Raw genomic sequence first — 19,712 nt, forward strand, 5'->3', positions numbered from 1 at the left:
CATGGACGCTGCACCTGTGCATTCCTTGGAATGCTCTGGCTAGGACCAGATTTCCAGGCATGCGCTCACCAGTCTGCCGTGGATGCCCTGGGGAGGTGGGGAGTCTCCTGAGCATCCGGCTTTGTTTCTGCAGCCTGCTGTTGCTCCGGCCGGGCGGCCTGCCTGCTCTGCCTTGCCAAGGCCTTCTTCTCCCTTTGCCCTTGCAGGTCCTCTGGCCGTACCTCCTGGAGTTTGTCATTCCCATCCACTTGAGCAACGCCCTCACCCCGCTCTGCAAGAGCCTCATCTTTCTGGCTGCGCAGAGGCAAGAGAAGGAGGAGCCCGACTTCCAGCTCCTCTACGAAGCCGGGGGTTTGTATCCCGTCGCTCCCAGGCCGGCTGGGCGCGCACTTGCCGGAAGCGCTGGCTCTTTGCTGAAATCTCCGCATTCATAAAGTCAGCTTGCGCAAGCGGAAGGCAGGCGTTGCCTGATTCGGGCAGCTGTTTTGAATGCTGTTCTTCTGCAAACGACCTTTCTGAGGGTGGGAAGGGGGGGCTGCAGAGGGCCTGAAGGGGGCTGCAGCTTGAGTCCTGCACAGACTGGCTCTGATTTCTGAAGCTTCTGTGCAGGCCAGGCCCTGTGGCCTGACCGCTTCCCTGCAAGGAGCCTGCCGGTGATTTGGGGGGTTTTGCTCGAGGCTTAGAATTTTGAAGTGTCAGGCATAGCTCTAGTGGCTTTAGCCCAAACGTAGCAGAGTTTTCCTGCACAGCGCAGAAGCTAGTTGAGGTGGCAATGACTATTCGGCTAGACGCAGAATAGCTATTTACAGGATTTATTAAAAGAAAATAAAAGCAGCAGAGTTTCTGCATACAAAGCAAAGCAAAATAAATCCTCTCTGTCTCTCTCTCTCCAACCATACATAGCACTCCTACTCCTAACACCCAACAAGAAACAACTGTGCTAGCATTCCTAGATAACAGAGTTCAGTGCTGGTCGTTAACCAATCAGAGAGTAGTTTCCAGGTCAGGCAGACCTTGGCTTTCTGCCAAGAGTAAATTGACACTGCCTTGAGTTAATTGTGTGAAGCAAGAATCTGTAAGTTTCCCATGAGAACCAATTAACAGAAACCGAACTCCTCTGCCCCTTGCAGGGCTGTTGTGCTCCAAATGCAGCGGATGCTTCCCCCCCCCCAAGCCTGCTTTTTCCCATAGGTCTTGCCTTACTGTTCATTCCCCTCTTTCTTCTCTGCAGCCACCCTGCCCACCCCTCATGCTCTCCTGGCAAGGCTTCTGGTAAGTGTGAGGAGCCAGTCTGATCCAAGGGTGAGAATGCCAAGGGTGGAGCCACCGGGGTGTGTCTTGGCAACCCTGGCAGAGATGCCCCCGTGCCCCAGAGAACGGCTCTCCCCTCCCCTGTCCAGGCTGTGCCCAACCGTACTCCAGTGAGGCAAGTGGAAAAGGCACTTTCTCCTCCTAGAGCAGAACCGGTCTCACTGGGGCTCCTGAGCTGCAGGGGGGCTCATGCCCAACACGATGGGCTTAGGAAAGGCTGGTGGCACCCGGCTTCCTCCAGCAAGCTTAAGGGCATCGCTGCGGGATCAGGCCCAGGGGGGCCCACCCGTCCTACCGTCCTGCTCTCTCGGTGGCCAGCCAGACACCCGCAGGGACACCCACAGAGTATTGCGTTGTGCTATCCTCAGTCCAGAAGCTGTTCTTTCCACTGCTGTTGCAGCTGTCTGGATCTCTAGTGGAAACAGGATTCAGACTCGTAGGGTTGGAAGGAAGGGACACCCAAGGCCGTCCATGCATCCCTGAGAGGTGGCCTCGGTGGCTGTCCCTTCCTGAGCCTGACACCCTCTGCCTGCCGCTGACCTCTCGCCCCAGGGAGAGCCAGGGTCCTGCTCTCAGCCAAAGGCTGGGCTTTCTCTTTGTGGCTCTGGCGTGTGACTCCAGGGAAGACCCCCTTGCAACCCTCCGCCCTGCTTCTCCCCCCCCCCAGGTTGTCTCTTCCCAGCCTTATGTGGGGGAGGGCCGTGCTGCTGCCGTCCTTCGCCTCCTGAACGTGCTCCACCTCAGCGTCCACAAGGCTCTGGGGCCGCTGTGGGACCAGCAGATCCCCGCGTTGGTGGAACACCTGGAAGGTAAAGGTGTGGAGGGGGCCGGAGAGCTCCTCTGCCTCTCTTGGGAAGGGACCCCAGTCCTGGACTCTTCCGCCACCCCCTTTTTGACCAGGGGGGGGCACCGCCACACAGAGTGGGAGCTACATGCCTGGCCCCAAAGGCAGAGCAGCCCCCTGAGGCTACGGTGTTCGCAGGATCCTCCTGGGGAATCTGGCGGTACAAGCCGCCGCCGCCGCCGCTCTCTTGGGGAAGGGGGGCGCCAGTTGTTCAAATCTGGCCTGTGTTGGGTCTGTCTCCCAAGCCCAGTTCCTGCCATTTCCGTGTAAGGAGCCTGAACTACATAGGCTTTTGGGGGGCGGGGGTGGAGGAAGACCCCCTTGGATGTGAAGAGAAGCCATTCCCAGCCAGGAGGGGACAGAGTTTGGTGCAGTCCAGGGATCCTTGTGCGAATCCCCTCTCCTCTTTCTTCCAGCAAATACGAAGGCTTCCCTGACCCAGAAGGAATGGGAAGACCAGCTGCTTAAGGTAAGCGAGTCTCCTCCATCCTCACCTGAGTGAGGGGCCCCTCTGAGCTGAGCATCAACCCTTTAATATATATTTAAGTATATCTCTCTAGATCAGGAGTCAGCAAACTTTTTCAGCAGGGGGCCGGTTCACTGTCCCTCAGACCTTGTGGGGTGGGGGGGCCGGACTATATTTTGGGAAAAAATATGAACAAATTCCTATGCCCCACAAATAACCCAGAGATGCATTTTAAATAAAAGGACACATTCTACTCATGTAAAAACATACTGATTCCCGGACCGTCTGTGAGCCGGATTTAGAAGGCGATTGGGCCGGATCCGGCCCCCGGGCCTTAGTTTGGTGACCCCTGCTCTAGATCTATATATCTGTCATCTATCTATCTATCTATCTATCTATCTATCCATCTATCCATCTATCCATCTATCCATCTATCTATCATCTATCTATCTATACTTATATATTTAAGTGTGTGTATATATATATACTTTTCAAATTTATACACTTCATTAATTTTACAATCTATTTAATATTCCAAAATTCGACTCCCTTCCCCCTCTTTCTGCTGTTCCTTAAATTTATTTTTTTAATATCTTCTGCAGATCCGAATTCGTTTAACTTGCTCATTTAATTATCTCTACCGTAAATATATACTCCTATAAAACTGCAGGTTATTGCGATAGTCCTGCTAATGTTTTTATCTGTTTACTGAGTAGTGAATATTTACAGATAAATTGTCAACAGGTAAAAACAGACAGAGCTGAGGGTCCACCAGGAGGTTCCTTGGGGGGGGGGGAGGTGCTCCAGAGCAGGTTTCAGAGCTGAGTAGCTGCCCAGATGCCTCGCCCCCCCCCCCCCCACTCCATCCTCTTCACCTTGGATCTGTGACAGTGACGGGGTCCTTGTCTTCCTGGAGAGCGACATGCCCACCTTGCTGCTCCTTTGCACCTGAGCAGCGTAATCCGATGCTTCCTCAGCTGTTTCCGGGTGCCTCCCTTTCCCCCCCCCCCGCCTAGTCTAGGTGGCTCAGAGGAGACCTGGCTGTGGTTCTGCGGCTGCAGCCCTGGGCTTCATGCCCAGTGCACTTGCCTTGCCTCCAGCGCTCTGTGGTGCTTCTGGTTGCTGCAGAGCCTGAGGTGAGGGCAAGTGAATGTCTGAAGGGCTGGATCAGGCCAAAGGGGGCCCATCTGTTCCAGCCTCTTGTTCTCACAGGGGCCAACCAGGACCCCCAAAGGGAAACTTCCAAGCAGGATTTGAGTACGGAGCAATTCTCTCCCCTCCTGCGGTTTCCAGAAACTGGAGTCAAAATACTTTTTTTTTTAAATGAATTTATTTATTTGGTTTTTCAGATTAAATTTTTACAGATTTCACATATCAAACGTACAACGTAGAAACAAAATTCTAAAGACGATTTGGACTATGCAGGAGGAAATGATTAATAACAGGACCCACAAAAGGAAGGAGGGAAGTCCAGGAGCTTCTCTGGAATCTTGTTTTTATGTTGTATGTTTGTGATTGTAAAATTTTAATTTGAAAACCAAATAATTTTTTAAAAAAATTCTGAAGGATCTCCCCTTAGTGGGTCCTATTGTTAATCATTTCCTCCTGCATCTTTTATGATAATCCGAAATCTTTTACATCTCCATGATGTCCAAAATTCACCACTAGACTACAAGTGTTATTCCAATCCTGCTAATGATTTAAGCTGTTCATCATGGTTTTTAAGATAAATTATAAGTTTCCCCCATTCCTTATTAAAACGTTGGTCTTCCTGATTTCTGATTCTTCGCTTTAACCATTTCGGCATGAACCCATCCCCTTGATCTGCCATTCAAAATACTTGACAGTGACCTGGGGCTAATGCTCTCCCTAAGTGCAAATGCCTCTGCCCGCAGTTCCTTCGACAGACCCTGGCGGCCATTTCTGACACCCCTTGGACCAGTCAGCTGATCCTGGAGATGGGCAGACAGCTGAGCAGTTACAATGGGTCTCCTCTGGAGAAGGTCTGTGGCGTGGGCTGTTTGGGGAGGGGGCGAGCAGAGAGCAGGGCCAGGATCAAACCTCCTGTCTCTTGACCTGGGCTGAGTGCCCCTGCGCTGGGGGCCAGCGGATTCCTGCTTGGGGGGGGGGCTGTGAGATTGCTCCTCTCTTTAGGCCAGGGACTGCCCAGCTCCCCCTCTCTCCTGGGGGGCATATTCCGGACAGTTCCCGGTGGCCAGTCGTTACGGCTGGGCTCATATTCTGGCTCTCGTCACCCTTTTTTTCCCTTGTGCACCAGAACTTCCTCTACAAATGCATTGGGACGGCCTTGGCTGCTTGTCCGAACAAGGATCTGCTGCGGAAGCAACTCCAGGAGCTCCTGGAAACGGCCCGATATCAGGAGGAGGCAGAGCGAGAGGTGAGGGGGTTGGAATGGCTGCCCAAACAAGAACTGTAGAAGCTTAAAGACACTTGCAGGCTTGAAATAAATCCTATGAATTGACTTTAAGGAGTAGATATAAAGGAACTGCGAGATAAGAACTGATTAGAAAACCTATTGAGGGGAGGGAGGGAAGTCAAGCTCGGCGGAGCATTTTTAATAGAAGATTGTGAGAAGAGTAAAAAGAGTGATGTATGTATTGTGTTGTTATAAATGTTTGTTTGTTTTGTTTAATGTCTTTAAATGTGTTTAATTGGAAAATTTAATAAATCGTTATAAAAAAAAAAGGAATGGCTGCCCAAACAGCCCCACCTGCCCCAAGGGGTGGGCAGAAGGAGGGCTGTGGGCAAGAGCTGGGCGAGGAAGGGGGGGGCTGCCTGGTCTCCATTGCCTCCCAGCTGGACCTTCTGCCTTCCCCCTAGGGCCTTGCCTCCTGCCTGGGGCTGTGTGCCGTCAGTCACCTGGATGAGACCCTCGCCAAGCTGGAGGAGTTCGTGAAGTCGGATGTCTTCAAAAAATCCGCAGGGCTGTTCAGTATCTTCAAGGTGGGAGCGTCACTGAGACACACTTTTTCTCATGTGGGCAGCAGGCGAAATGTTATTCTCCGAGGTGTTTGAAGGGTGTTTGGTTCTGTTCCTTTAACTGGAGATTCAAGCCCAGTCCTGTTTTTCTTTTTTAAAGGACCTGTGTTTGTACAATGCCCAGGTGGATCTATCCATGAGCTTATGTATTCTAAGCATAATTTACTTATAACAGCTAAATAGCTAGAGAGAACATGTATGTATGTATGTATGTATGTATGTATGTATGTATGTATGTATGTAAATAAATTGGGCAAGAATAGCATCAATAATAAACTATAAAGGTAATGAATTGCTGCTTGAAATCTTTCCATCCGTGATCCAGAGCTGAGTGTCCTCCCTCCCCCCCCCCAGGATCGCAGTGACAACGAGGTGGAGAAGGTGAAGAGCACCCTCATTCTGTGCTACGGCTTTGTGGCCAAGCACGCCCCCAAGGAGCTGGTTCTGGCGCGGATTGATGCCGACATCCTCCGGAACATCTTCCTCTACTTCAACACAAAGGTGAGCCTGGCTGCCCCCTCCCCCCTCCTGCCCTTGGGTGTTAGGGTCAGGAGGGACCAGGGGAGGGCGGGCGGAGGGCCGCTTAAGTGGCCCCTCAGTCCTGACCTCCTGGAGGGTTAATGTGTTTGTCTCCTTTATTTTGTCCAGGTTCTGGGAATAAAAGTAGAAACCAAGGTACAGTGTCAGGCCCTTTGCTTGCACTCGCTCTGTCCTCTCGGTCTGCCTCTCTCTCTTCTCTAGCCAGCTCTTAGGAGGAAGGTTGGGGGGGGGGCAAGGCTCCCTGCCCCATGGCTCCCTGCCCCACAAGGAGCACTGCTCAGCACCTGTGGCTGGCTCTTATTTTTAAAAGACGTCTGAAGGCAGCCCTGTTTAGGGAAATTTTAAATATTTAATGCTGTATTGTTTTAATACTCGATTGGGAGCCGCCCAGAGTGGCTGGGGAGACTCAGCCAGTTGGGTGGGGTACAAATTAATAATAATAATAATAATAATAATAATAATAATAATAATAATAATAATAATATTCTGTCTGTCCTGTCAAGGAAGTGCAGGTCCAGTCTGCTTAGGGCAAGCTCTGGGCAAGCTTTTGCCTGCTGCTGCCACCACCCCCTTGCAGGGCTTTGGGCTGCTGGTCCACAGAAAGGGGAAGGGCTGTGTAGCTCAGTGAGGAGAGCATCTGCCTTGCAAGCAGAGGGTTCAGTTCCCCCTGGCATCTCTGCGCAGGGCTGGAAGAGACGCTTGTTTGAAACCCTGCAGAACCATGGCTGCCAACCAGTGTAGACAATACTGCGCTGGATGGACCAGTATAAGGCAGCTCCCCATGTCAAGGGCATCCTGCAGGGGCTGAAGCGGTTGCCCACTTTCTAACTCTGCCCTCACCCCCAAGGAAAGGGGTGTGTGTTTGGGTGTGTACGCACATAGCAAGGCGTCTCGCACTAACAATGCCCTTTTCCGGTCTGCCTTTTGCACTAATCTCTCTGGTGGGATCACGCTGGGTGTTCTGAGAAGCCAAGTTGGTGCTCCTCGGGGGGGGGGGTTGGCCTTGAGGCTCCCGGCAGCGAGGGCCCTGCAGGGGAGGGGGGCAGAGGCTCTCCCCGTCCGAAGCCTCCTGAGCAGAAAGCCCAGGGCAGCAGAACCAGACTTGCTTAGGAGCAGCTGGAGGTTTGGCCCCCTGGGGTTTTCTTTTCTGGGGGCGCTTCTTTGCTTCCCTGGTATGGAGCACCCCCTATTCTGGCCATGTTTCAGGGGGAGGCGGGTGCTCAGCCCCTCCCTCTTTGCCTCCCGCGGTCGTCCTTCTCAGAGTTGACCTTCCTCTCCTGACGCCGTTTGCCCCTCTGAGCCTGCAAAAGTCCCCCTGGGCTCCGAGTGAGAGAGGGAGGGGCTGGGAGGCTGGCTCTGGTGCCCCCCCCCTAATGCCACCCTGGATCTTTGCCCTCAGGACCTGATGCTGAAGCTGTGCCTCGTCCGGAGCATCTGCCTCATCTGCCAGGCCATCTGCAACAGCACCCAGTCGGGCGACTTCACCTTCTCCCGCAAGACGGAGCTGGTTTCACAGATGATGGTGAGGAGAGGCAGGCTCCAACCCCCCCCCCCTGCTGGACGTTGCCAAGGATGCGACTCGCAGCCGATTCTGGCCTGTGTCTCCCAGGCCGCCTGGACGGTGCTGTCCCAGAAACTTGGTTGACCAGAGCATGCCCATGGGAGGAGGGGGATTCAGCCCTGGGGGTGGTCCACAGGGCCAGCACCTGCAGAGTGTGACATGCTGCAGAGTGCTCTGAGCCCGTGCAGAGTGCTTTCCCCTCCCTGCTGGGACCCGGTTCCTCTGCTCCATCTGCAGAGGGGTCCTAGATGCAACGGGATGTACGCCTCCTGGGATGTGAGCCTTGCCCCCCCCCCTTCCTCCTTTGCGGAGCTTTGAAGACGGCTGAGATCTCCTCTCTGCCTTGTCTGGCCTTTTAATCTGCCTGAGCATCTCCCTCGAGGCTTGCAGCGTGGGGAGGGGGCGTCATCCAGGGAGGGGCAAGGAAGGGGCTGTGGCGGTGAGCCTCCACCCTCTCATGATTTCTCTTCCGCAGGATTTTATCAAGGCTGAGCCTCTGGACTCCCTGCGAACTCCCATCCGCCAGAAGGCGATGACGGCCTGCATGTTCCTGGTGTATCCTTTCTCTTCCCTTTCTCACCCCCCCCCCCAGCCTGTATCTAAGGCACAACTAGAAACACCAGCCGGGGACTCCACGGGGGGTGGGGGGTTTCAGACTTAGGGGTTTGCTGAGAGGCGAAGCTCTGCCTCTCTGTTGGCCAGGAAGCCAAGAGCAGCTGTCCAGTGTCCAGCTGGTCCCTTTGACCGCTGATGCTCCTCCACACCTGTCCAGCGCAACTTCCATAAAATGAACGAAGCCCCCCAGATCTGAGAGCCACGTATGAAGGAGGCCTTGGGTGAAGCTCTTCCCTTTCCTGCCCCTGCTCAGGAGTTTTTCCCAGGCCCCCTTAACTTGCTCTGCAGGGTCCTGGAGCCGCCTCTGAGTGAGGCTGAGAAGGCTGATCTGGTGGAGACATGCCTGGGCAGCGTCCTCCCCCTCCCCCCGCCGGAAGCCCTCAAGGAGAAGGACGGGCCGCCAGGGCTGGAGGCTGAGCAGAAAGAGGTACAGGAGGACCCAGCTCTCTCTTGCCTCCCCAAGCAGCCCCTCCGCTTTGTTGTTGCTGGCATGCACCCGGTTGCCCTTGTCCAGGGGGCTTCGTGGGGGGCACCGGCGGAACTCCTTGCCGCAGGTCAGCATGGTTCCTCCTCTGGAGTTTGTCCACCGGCCCCCCTCCCGTGGGGAGTTCCAGTTGGGCTCCCAGGATGGGCAGAGGCAGAGACCCGCCCAGGAGGATCTCTGGGCTCCACAGGACATGGGACTGGGCTTCCGGGGTGGGGTGGGAGGGGTGGGGGGGTGAGAGAAGCTGCTTGACTCTCGTGTGTGTGCATCTCTGTGGAGCTTTCACCCCCAGGGGGGAGGCCGGAAGCAGCCCTGGGCCTCACCTTCCCTTCCTTTTCCATGCTCAGCCTCTGTGGTGCCACACCCTTTGTGCCCTCAAGGACCTGCTGAAGAGCATCCTGCACAGACACATGACCCCCCATGGGCTGCAGACCATGTTTGAGGTAGGGGGAGCAAGGAGGGAGGCCGCCCAGCCCACCTGTGACAGTCCCTGGAGAGAGGTGGAGGCACCCTGCCCCCTGCCTGCCCCCCCTCTCTCCCCACCCCCTTGCTCCAAGACACCAGCTCCCTCCTCCTCTTCCCTCCTTCCGGGCGAAGGGCTGGGAGATCTTTCCTGAGCCAGCCACCCTTTGCCCTGCCTCTGATGCCGCCTTCCGGGAGCTCTTGCAAAGGGACCCTGCTGGCTGGCTGGAGCTCTGTGGGATCTCTCTGGCCGAGCTGCCATTTCCGCCCTCTGCCTCCGCAGCACCTGAGCCCCTGGATCAAGTCCACCAAGGAGCACGAGAGGGAGCGAGGCGTGGAAGTGAGCGCGGCTGTCTTGGAGTTCTATCGGGAGAAGCTGAACGTCAATGTGAGTTGCCTGCCTGCCTTCCTCTCCTTCCCTCCCTCCCTCCCTCCCTCCCCCACTTTGCCTGATCTATGGGCTCCTCAGGACCACAGGTGTGTCTAGAGCATCTTGTCCTGCGTTTGCCGCCCCTTTGGTTGGCACCAGACACAGAGCCAATGGGGAGCGAGGCCTGGTGCCCGCCTGGTGCTGCCAGCAGCCCACCCCATGTGGCACACTGGCTGTGTCTCCCTTGGCTCCATCCTTGGCTGCGTGGTGCCTGGTGGAGAGGGCGAAACCTCTGGCCTGACTGGCCTGTGCATGGGGCAGAGGAGAACTGCCATTCACAGGGCTCAGTTTATTCAATAATTATTATAATAATAATAATTATAATTGTAACTCACCCATCGGACTGGGTTGCCCCAACCACTCTAGGCAGCTTCCAACAGAATATAAAAAGGAAGACCTCATACATTAAAAGCTTCCCTGCCCAAATGTCTTCTGAACGCCATAGAGCTGTTTATCTCCTTGCCATTTGACAGGAGGGCGTTCCACAGGGCAGGCCCCTTCTGTGCCAAAAGAGCTCTCTTGCGAGAGTGCTGAGCCACCTGCTGCCCTGCACAGGGTTCGAGGCTCCCTCTGGCTCCTGGCGAGCTCCTGTGAGCCCTTGGCCCTGCTAGCTTGCGTGAGTTCGACCGACAGCGGCTCAGGTTGTCGTGGCCCCGTGTTGCCCCCCCCCTTGCGGGGACTGTAATTGGGGTAGGGCGTGGCAGCCCCCCCCTTTGCCACTGTGCTCTCAATGGGCCTCCCTGGCGCCTTGTGTTCCCTGTGCCCAGACGGTGGTCCCTTTCTACAACGTGGGGCTGCTGACCGCGCTCTTTGCCCCCCGCTGCACTGACTCCCTGGCCGGCACCCGACAGCATGCAGTCGACTGCGTCTACAGCCTTTTGTATATCCAGCTGTACTATGAGGGTAAGAGCCAGTGTGTGTGTGTGTGTGTGTGTGTGTGTGTCAAAAGCGTGAGCCTTCCTGGTGGGATCTCTCTGTCCGGCTCCCTTCCTCTCCTCCTCTGTAGGACCAGCCTGGCCTCTGCAATAGTTCGAGGTGCAGGATGCCTTGTGCATCTTGGCATCAGGATCCCTAACAATCTCCCACCCCTTCTGTACCCCGATCTCAGGGGGCCCTGCAGATGCCACCTCCCCAGGAGGGCCCCTTCCATACAATGCCCCTTGCAATCTCCCTCCTGTGACAGACCATACAGGGGCCTTTCTGTTGCCTTTCTGGGCCCTGATGAGGACTTTGCTTCGTCAACCAGCCTTTTAACGTGATTTGCTCCTCTCTCTATCTGGACTTGACATTCCATTCATGTGTTTCTATTGCCAAACTTTACGGAAAGCAATCCATTAAAATCCCAAATTCAACGAAAGAGTACTTTCACCAGGGCTTGCTCCCACCTCCTGGCTCCCACCGGCCTTGTTTTTCCTAGTGGGGAGGAGCAGGGGGGGGGGAAGCAAAATGAGTCGGAACTGGAGAACTTGATCTCACCCTTTCCCTTGAACTTGCTGCCACTCAGTCCAGTGCCCCCGCCCCCGCCCCCACCCCAAAAGATGAAGTGCAGCGGTTGTGTGGGATGCTGGTTCCTCCTCTGGACAGCAGAGGGGGGTATATCCCCCCCTTTGTGCAGGCAGGAGCTGCTGGGATTGCCAAGGGGGCTTGCAGGGGAGGGGAGAGAGCGGGGGCCGGGCTGACTCTGGGGAGCAGCACCCCTTGCTTTATGGGAAGCCACGCACTAAAGTAACGAAAGCAGCCTCGGGAGATGGTCCTGGGGAGCCTCCAAAGACCTGGCTGCTGCTGCTCTCCGTCCGCACAGGGTTTGCTCGAGATCATAAGGACGAGCCTCTGGAGAAGCTGAAAGCCCTGAAGACCGGCCTGAGAGACCCCGACGTCAACACCCTCTTCCAGGCCTGCTGCAACATAGCCAAGGTGGGACCATGAGATGCTCAGCCTGGGCAGGGAGAGGCGCTTGCTGCCCGGGGGTGTCGGGGGGGGGCTGCCCCTTGGTCTCCTTGCCTGATGAGCTCCTGTCCTCCTCCTCCTCCTCCTCCTCCTCCTCCTCCTCCTCCTCCCTTGCTTGGCCCAACAGGTAATAGCCAAGCGCCTCCCCCCTGACCAGCTGCTCAGCCTCCTCCTCTCCATGCTGGAGGGCTTAGCGGATCCAGACAAGAACTGCTCCCGGGCAGCCACCGTGGTGGTCAACTCCCTCCTGAAGGAGCGTGGGGCTGTCCTGCTGGAGAAGGTGAGGCGCGGGGGGGGGGGGGGCTCCTTTGCTGTGGGAGGCTCCCCTCCCTCCTTTTCCTTGGGCTCTTGAATGTCCATGGATACTAGGAGGAAGGCTGTGGGTGCCCCCCCGCCTCCGGATTGGGATCCTGGCTCTTTGCGGCAGAGGCTCGGTGGGCTTGTCTGTGCTGCCCCTTCTTAATCAAAGAAAGGTAGAATTGGAAGGGACACCCACCCCCCACCCCATCCTTGCAATGCAGGCGTCACTACTAAATCATCCCTAGTGGGTGGCCCCCCCAAACTGTCACAGGTGCTTCAGTTGTGATTCCTGCATTTTTGTAGAGGAGTTGTCAGCAGGGGGGGGGGCTCTGCAGCAGCATTGAGGCAGCGGGGACTCCAGAAGCTCCTCGTACGTGCTCCCCCTAGGGGGGGCTGCTGGGAGCTGAGGGGTCCCTCCCTCCTGCTCTGCCTGTGGGGTGCCTGTCGTGACGGGCTCTGAGCCCCCCGTGCCCCCGTAGGTGCCGGAGATCCTGGCGCTGGTGCACTCCAAGCTGCAGGAGGTGGAGGAGGAGGCTGTCCGGAAGGCGGCCCAGCAGACGGTCCACATCCTGGCCACCCAGCATAAGGCCGCCGTGGTCTCCAGCCTCCTGGGCAACCCTCTGCCCTTGGACAGGTAGGCAGCTCTGCACCCGCGTCCGCTGGAGCCCTTTGGCCAAAGCCTTTGCCGATGCAGCTCCTTCTGGTGGCCTCGCTGCAGTGGGGGGGGGGGCCTCTGGGAGAATCTCCCTTCTCTCCCCCCCACGGTAAGGAGGTGGCGCCCAACCCTCAGGAAGGCTCTGGCCAAGGTCAGCCCTGATGGTGCCCAAGGGAGGGTCTCTTTTTCTCTTGCCCCTTCACACTCCTGCTTCCTGCAGCCCAGAGGGTCTCTCCTGCCAGGGGTCTGCGACTGAGCAGCCGGGGCTGGGGGAGCCCCTGTTTCTGGCCGATGCCCGAAAGCGTGGGGCTCCCTGTTCCTCCTGCAGTCTTGGCCTGGGGAGCCTCTGACAATGGCCTCCTCCTCTTCTTCCTCCTCCTCCTCCGTTTCAGCTGCAGCAGCCTCATGTGGCGGGCCCTGGCCTCGGAGCCCCCCCTCGCCACCCAGGTCCTGGAGCTGCTCCTGGAGAAAGTGAACCGGGACGTCCCCTACAAAGAGAACAAGTCCTTCTTGCGGGGCAGCGGCTCGGAGCGCGTGGCCACTTTCTTCCCCCTCGCAGTGAGTGTCCAGCCGGCTTGCTAAGAAGTCCTCCTCCTGCTGCCGCCTCTTCCTTCCACACACCCCCGCCCCCCCCCACACACACCTGGGCTGCTGCTGCCGCCTCCTCCTCCGCTGCCCTCATTTCCTCCCCTCGGGTGTCTGTGCCAGGCCTGGCCCCCTGGAAAAGAGGCCTTGCCATATAATGCCTATTAGCGCTAATCCGCCGGCTCATAAAGGCCCTCTCAGGTGTTCGTCCTCCAGGGAGATCGCTTTGCGTTTTATCCCCCCAAGAAAATAAACGCCGCCGCTTGGCAGCTCTCTGAGCAGGAAAGCAGCTGTGAAAATTTCCTCCTCCACCACCGAACCAGACGCAGATGCCAGCGGATCCGTCATGCTTGAAAGCCGACCCCAGACCCTGCACCCCCCCCCCAGCCCACCCCAGGGCCATTGTTTAGGAGCAATCTCCTCTTTCAAGTGGCCACGGCAGCGAGATGTGACACACACACACACACACACACACACATATATTGGGGTGTGCCTGTTGTGGTTGCTTGACCCCGAGGATTTCTGCTTCAGACCTGCCTGTTGCTCTGCAGCCCCAGCAGCCAACACTTGGGGAGCCCCCTCACAGCTGAGCAGAGACCCCAGGAGCAGAGGAGGCCCATCTCTCCACACTGGCTGGCAGCAAAGGCTCCCAGGGTTTCCTTCTAGCCCTGAGCACCCCCAGGCCCACAGAAAGCCCCAGGGACATTTGAGCGGCCTGCTTTTGGGCCCTTGGGTAGCCGGGCCAGACTCTGCCCCCGCTGCCTGGGCTTCCTGCCCCTCTGGCTCTCGGGGCTGCCTGCTTGAGCGCCCAAGGGTGCCTCTCTCGGCTCTTGGCGCTCCCTCCTAATCTCCCCTCTCCCCCCCCCCTCCAGGCCACATGTGCTCTGCATGAGATCATGTCTGTCCCGGAGTGTGGCCAGGCCATCGTGGGCCTCTATGCTGAGCTCTTCGTCTCCCTCCTGCTCCGCGTCAGCTGCACGGTGGGCGTCCATCTCCCCAAGAACATGCAGTCCAAGGAGAGGAAAAGCGCCGGCCGTGGGAAGCCCCTCTGGCCGCTGGACCCCTGCAGGTACCGCTGGGCCAACCCCCTGAGCTGCCTGCCTCCCCCCCCCACCTGCCATGTGGAACTGATTTTGTTGGGGATTTGTTTTTTTTCGCCAACATGGCGGCGGCATCAGCAGCAGTAGTGAGGTCTCTGCGCGTAATCGGATGGTTGGGTAATGCGCCACGGCCCATAACGTATTAGGTATGAAGGCAGGCCTGACCCCGGTGGGGGATTACCTCCCCCCTCGCTTTCCACACACTCGCCTCCCCCTAAATCAGGAAATATTAAATCGCTCTTCCTGTTGGAGCCTGGCTTGTGGTTTTCGCCTTCGCATTCTTTGCGTGGTGCGTGCAGAGGTGCGCTCTCTCTCTCTCTCTCTCTCTCTCTCTCTCTCGGCTGCCGGGTTGGGTTACGGCTGCCTCTCCAGCAAGGCAGGGAGGAGGTGCTCAATATTGCACAGGCGAGGGAAGCATTTTCCTGAACAAAAATTGAATTTTTGGTGGGGTGGGGGGAGATGCACGTTCAAAGCAGCCTTGCTGTGAGCCTGGCTCTCCCCCCTGCAACACACAGAGCAGCAATGCTGTGCATCCACCGGCCCTGGAGGAGGGGGCAGTGGGGCACCTCTGACCACCCTCTGCACTTCCTCCCCCCACTCCCTGCCCCTCTTCAGGGAGGTGGGGCTTGCTTTTGGTTTCTGTGGGGCAGTGTCAGAAGCGGCAGGTGTTTCCCTTGCAGGTGGCTCTGAGCGTCCCCTTGTGCCCCCTGGCTCCCCCTGCCCCCTTGGCTTGGCAGGCAGCGGCTGCACTGGGTGCTCCAATGCAATCGTGTTTCCCGGTGCCACAGCGGCATTCGCATGCCAAGGCCCCCTTGGCATGGGAGGGAAGGGTCTGTTTGGCCAGGGGGTCCCTTTGCCCGTATGCCTGCGGTGGCGGCTTCTGCGCCATTTCAAGTAGGCTGCTCCACTTAGAAGCCCACAGGGTCACCCTCCCTGGGGTGGTGGGTGCCCCTCGCTGGCCTACCGGCAGGCAAGGCACTACCTTGGGGTCGCTGCCCCAACTGTTGGCTTCTTTTCCCTGCGCCAGAGGTGGGGAGCCTGCCGTCCTCCAGAGGTTCTTGGACTCCCAGCAGCCAGCAGGGCCAGTGGAAAGGGATGAAGGGAGATGGGAGTCCAGGGACATCCCTGGAGCGCCACAGAATCATCCCCCTCCCCAGTTGGAGTCGGCAAACTCCCTTGGTTTGTTCCACCAGAGCTGTGTCCAGACAGCAAACAGATTCCCAACTGGTTGGCGAGCCGGATCCTAGCAATGGCTGGAGGCACTGGGCAAGATGGGAGTCTCCATGCCAGCCCCCCCCCCCCAGTAGCCAGATAGAGACTGGGTCCAGAGAAGGATGAATTTTAACACGGAGAAATGTAAAGTACTACACTTGGGCAAAAAAAATGAAAGGCACAAATACAGGATGGGTGACACCTGGCTTGAGAGCAGTACATGTGAAGAGGATCTAGGAGTCTTGGTAGACCATAGACTTGACATGAGTCAACAGTGTGATGTAGCAGCTAAAAAAGCCAATGCAATTCTGGGCTGCATCAATAGGAGTATAGCATAGATCAAGGGAAGTAATAGTACCACTGTATTCTGCTCTGGCCAGACCTCACCTGGAGTACTGTGTCCAGTTCTGGGCGCCACAGTTCAAGAAGGATACTGACAAGCTGGAACGTGTCCAGAAGAAAGCAACCAAAATGGTCAAAGGCCTGGAAACGATGCCTTATGAGGAACGGCTTAGGGAGCTGGGCATGTTCAGCCTGGAGAAGAGAAGGTTAAGGGGTGATATGATAGCCATGTTCAAATATATGAAAGGATGTCATATGGAGGAGGGAGAAAGATCGTTTTCTGCTGCTCCAGAGAAGCGGACACGGAGCAATGGATTCAAACTTCAAGAAAAAAGATTCCACCTAAACATTAGGAAGAACTTCCTGACAGTAAGAGCTGTTCAGCAGTGGAATTTGCTGCCAAGGAGTGTGGTGGAATCTCCTTCTTTGGAGGTCTTTAAGCAGAGGCTTGACAGGTTGGACTGGATGGCCCTTGTGGTCTCTTCCAACTCTATGATTCTAAGGGCATCTCTCTCTCTCCTCCCCCTGGGAAGTCACTGGAGGAGAGCAGGCTTCCCTCCTGGTCTGTGTGCGAATGCTGACCCCAAATCCTATCCTCCCCTCGTATTTTGGGTTTGGGTGACAGGACAATGGACGTTTTCCAGATGTCCACGCTCTGCTCATGGCGCAATAATCCCACCCCCATAAAATGCTAATGCAGGCGAAAGCTCCTCTGAGCAGCAGCGCCAGCCGCTCTGGACTTCTCAGCGTTGCGTCCGACAGCCTTGAGCACCTCCAAGGGGCGCCTGGGGTGGCAGGAGCCGTGGGTGCGGCCCCTCTCCCCCCACCCTCACCTCTCCTGCCCTGTGAGGGGGAAGAAGGTGCCAAGAGGGACTCGGGGGGCATCAACCTTCTCTCTCTCTCTCTCTCTCCTCCCAAGCTCTGCAGTGGAGACCCTCAAGGCCATGCTGACGCAGGGGGGCAGCGAAGAGGTTGCCAAGGCCGTGTCTGCCTCTGGCGGCTGGGAGTCCCTGAGAAGCGTGGAGAGGCACCATGATGGCGTTGCCGTCCTGGCCAGGTGAGCGTGTGGGTGGCAGGCAGAGGAGGCTCTGCTCCTGGGGCTGCCCTGGATGGGGGGACGTGGCTCAGCTGGAAGAGCCTGGCGCCCATTCCTGGACTCTCGCTAAGCCTAGTTAGGCCAGGAGCGGAACGGGCTCTTGTGTTGAGATGCTTGCTGCAATCCCAAGAAACCTGTTTGCTGATCCCAGGGACAGACACCTGTCTGCTTCCTTAGTGCCAGGGGAGGAGGGCAGGCCGTAGAATTGCAGGACTGGGAGGGGATCCCTGAGGGGCATCTAGTCCAACCCCCTGCAGTGCAAGAATCATTGGTTGATCTGCTTCTGAAATGTGAGCTGGGGGGGAGCTGTTGCCCTGGGGGCGGGCAGTGTTCAGTCAGTCCTGGTCATCTCTCTTTGCCCCCCCCAGGCTCTTGTTCTACTGAACCTCCCAGTTTGGCCCTGGGACTGAGCAGAGCCCGTGGGTTCAATAGCCAATGCGATGGCAGGGAGACAGGAGAGGAAGAGCTGCTGGGCTGAATCTCTCGTCAAGGGCTGCGGGGTCATTGGGAGGGGGGGAAGCGGTGGCGGAGATGGGAGCCCCCTCCCCTCACGCTTCCCAAGGAGCAGAGCTGGCATGGGGTGTGGGAGGGGGGGCAGCTGCCCCCTATGTGGCAAGAGGCGATCTCAATTGGGGTGTGTGCCCTCTCCTCTCGCAGCGCCATGGCAAAGCACGCTGGGCCCAAGCTGCCCCTGATTGTGAAGACCCTCTCCCCCATGCTGAACAGCATCTATGACAGCCAGCGCTTGACCACCACGGCCTTCTTTGCGGAGGTGGGTCCATGGAGAGACCGGGGTGGGGGGGTGGGGTCCTGCTGCTGAGCCTTAGCCAGGGTGGGCAAGGCAGCCATGAGAGGGAAACTCTGCAAAGGGGAAGACTCCCAAGAGCTTTGAGTCTGGCCGCGGCTGTGGGTGTTGTGGCCATAGACCCTGCACCCCCCCAACACTCCAAATATTCTGATTTGTCCTCTCTCCCCCCTCCCCCAGTAGTAGGCTGGTAGGAAGGTGGCCAAGGCTGCAGTAGCAGCAGCTGCTGTTTAATGGGAACATGGGAAGCTGCCTTCCCTCGTCCAAGACCTTTGCTCCTTCTTGCTCTCTATTGCCCACACCGACTGGCAGCAGCAGCAGGAACTGTTGCCAGTGGGGACTGCACCTGGGACCTACTGCATGCAAGGCAGGGGCTCTACCCCTAAGCTCCCTTCTCTCGCCCCCCACCAGAGGGGAGCCTGCCCCTCAGCCCCAGGAGCCAGCAAAGCATCATCGCTCCTGAGACTTGCCACCCTGAGGATGAAGTCTACCCCCTCCCACTGCTGCTGTAACCCCTATATCTCCTTGCCTGACTCCCCACCTCCAACTGGGATTTCCAAATGGCCTTTGTTACACAGAGCAGCCCCCCCCCTTTGTTGCTGCCCGGCTCGATCTTGGCTCATAAACCACCCCTTTGCGTCTCCGCTGATGGAGTGGCCTGGGATTGAGTGACGGGGAGTCCTGTGGCTGGACGTGGGCCCAGAGCCGGAGGGGCAGGTGGGCTGCCTGCCTGGGCCTGCTGTCCGGCCGAGGCTTTAAAATAGGAGCTCTGAGGAGCAGGCGCCTGCGGTCCCCTAGCCCCCTCAGGAAGGTGGTGAGGTGTCAGCTGCTTGGGTCCCTCTACTCTCACCCGATGTGCCAGGGACGGGGGGGGGGGCACAGGACTGGCCTTGGTCCTTCTCCCTTCTGGCCTGACCCTGGGGAGCCTCCTGTGGAAGGAGGGGGGCCCTAGGGCGCCTCAAGGGGAGCTGCAGACTCCGACTCTGAGCTTGTGGCCCTGGGGAGGTGTCCCTTCCTTTGCCCACCCCCGAGAGTGGGCAGGTCTGCTGGGGAGGGTGGCCGGTGTGTCTCTGTACTCGCCGCTTGTGCCTTTCAGCTCCTCAGCAGCAACGTGGTGAACGACCTGGTCCTGCTGGCGTCCGTGATGGACAGCATGACGGCCCGTCAGAGGGACCCCTGCACCTCAGTGCGGATGCTGGCCCTGCGGGGCTTGGGCAACATGGCTTCAGGCTCGCCAGAGAAGGTGAGGGCGGATGCCAGCGGATGCCCGCTCCCGGGAGGGCCCCCTTGAGCTCCGCCTTGGGCTGCTCCCTGCTCAGGGGGGCATCTTCCCTCCCCTCCACCCCAATCTGCCAGGACGAGGCCGTTCTTCCTTGAGCAGAGCGGGCACAGGAGGGGTGCCAGGGTGGGCTTTGGCCCTGGCCGCCTCTAGCTCAGTGCTGCCCCCCCTGAGGCGCTGGGGCACACCCACCCCTGACACTGATGGTGCCTGGTGTGTGTGTGTGTCCCCTCCGTCCCCCCCGGGTGCAGGTGAGGCGGCACGGGGCTCAGCTCCTGGCTTCCATGATGAACGGCCTGGATGACAAGGATGACCCCCACAGCCTGGTGGCCCTGGAAGCCATGGGGGGCCTCGCCAAGATCCTGGGCTTTCTGGAGGAGAGGGACGTCCGCTCCATGCTGCTCCACATCGCCATCCGCATCCGGCCGTTCTTCGATAGTGTAAGCGCTCTGGGAGGAGAAGGTGGCCTGGATGATGCCCTGGCTGAGGGGCTGCAGGCGCTGGGGCAGAAGGCAGCTCAGCCCCTGGGGGAGGGAGTGGGGAGAAACAGCAAGCCAGAGCTCTTACTAAGGCAGGTTGGGGTCCTTCCCTGCTGGTGAGGGATGGAGGGGATCCTGGTTTGTGGCTGTGGGGGAGCTTGTGTTTGCCACCCTGAGGCGGCTGGATGGCAGAGGATGG

The 19,712-nt window shown here is 57.8% G+C and overlaps 1 protein-coding gene across 4 annotated transcripts in view; it reads left to right on the forward strand.

Annotated features, from left to right (window-relative positions):
• Nucleotides 1-19,712, forward strand: part of MROH1 (maestro heat like repeat family member 1) — a 47,130-nt gene that overhangs the window by 23,327 nt on the left and 4,091 nt on the right. For 3 of the 4 annotated variants that reach the window (XM_035124606.2, XM_035124605.2, XM_035124607.2), the window contains exons 15-38: nt 207-351; nt 1,232-1,272; nt 1,979-2,120; nt 2,572-2,624; nt 4,517-4,624; nt 4,900-5,019; nt 5,463-5,585; nt 5,976-6,122; nt 6,270-6,296; nt 7,561-7,683; nt 8,198-8,277; nt 8,626-8,764; nt 9,169-9,264; nt 9,567-9,671; nt 10,481-10,616; nt 11,515-11,627; nt 11,788-11,940; nt 12,440-12,594; nt 13,008-13,173; nt 14,073-14,269; nt 16,774-16,911; nt 17,608-17,722; nt 18,852-18,998; nt 19,286-19,474. In XM_035124606.2, the coding sequence (XP_034980497.1) occupies nt 207-351; nt 1,232-1,272; nt 1,979-2,120; nt 2,572-2,624; nt 4,517-4,624; nt 4,900-5,019; nt 5,463-5,585; nt 5,976-6,122; nt 6,270-6,296; nt 7,561-7,683; nt 8,198-8,277; nt 8,626-8,764; nt 9,169-9,264; nt 9,567-9,671; nt 10,481-10,616; nt 11,515-11,627; nt 11,788-11,940; nt 12,440-12,594; nt 13,008-13,173; nt 14,073-14,269; nt 16,774-16,911; nt 17,608-17,722; nt 18,852-18,998; nt 19,286-19,474 (2,958 nt within the window). The remainder of the gene's footprint in view (nt 1-206; nt 352-1,231; nt 1,273-1,978; nt 2,121-2,571; nt 2,625-4,516; nt 4,625-4,899; nt 5,020-5,462; nt 5,586-5,975; nt 6,123-6,269; nt 6,297-7,560; nt 7,684-8,197; nt 8,278-8,625; nt 8,765-9,168; nt 9,265-9,566; nt 9,672-10,480; nt 10,617-11,514; nt 11,628-11,787; nt 11,941-12,439; nt 12,595-13,007; nt 13,174-14,072; nt 14,270-16,773; nt 16,912-17,607; nt 17,723-18,851; nt 18,999-19,285; nt 19,475-19,712) is intronic. The other variant, XM_035124609.2, reaches the window with a different exon arrangement.

Source organism: Zootoca vivipara, chromosome 8, assembly GCF_963506605.1.
Source record: "Zootoca vivipara chromosome 8, rZooViv1.1, whole genome shotgun sequence".
NCBI lineage: Eukaryota > Metazoa > Chordata > Lepidosauria > Squamata > Lacertidae > Zootoca > Zootoca vivipara.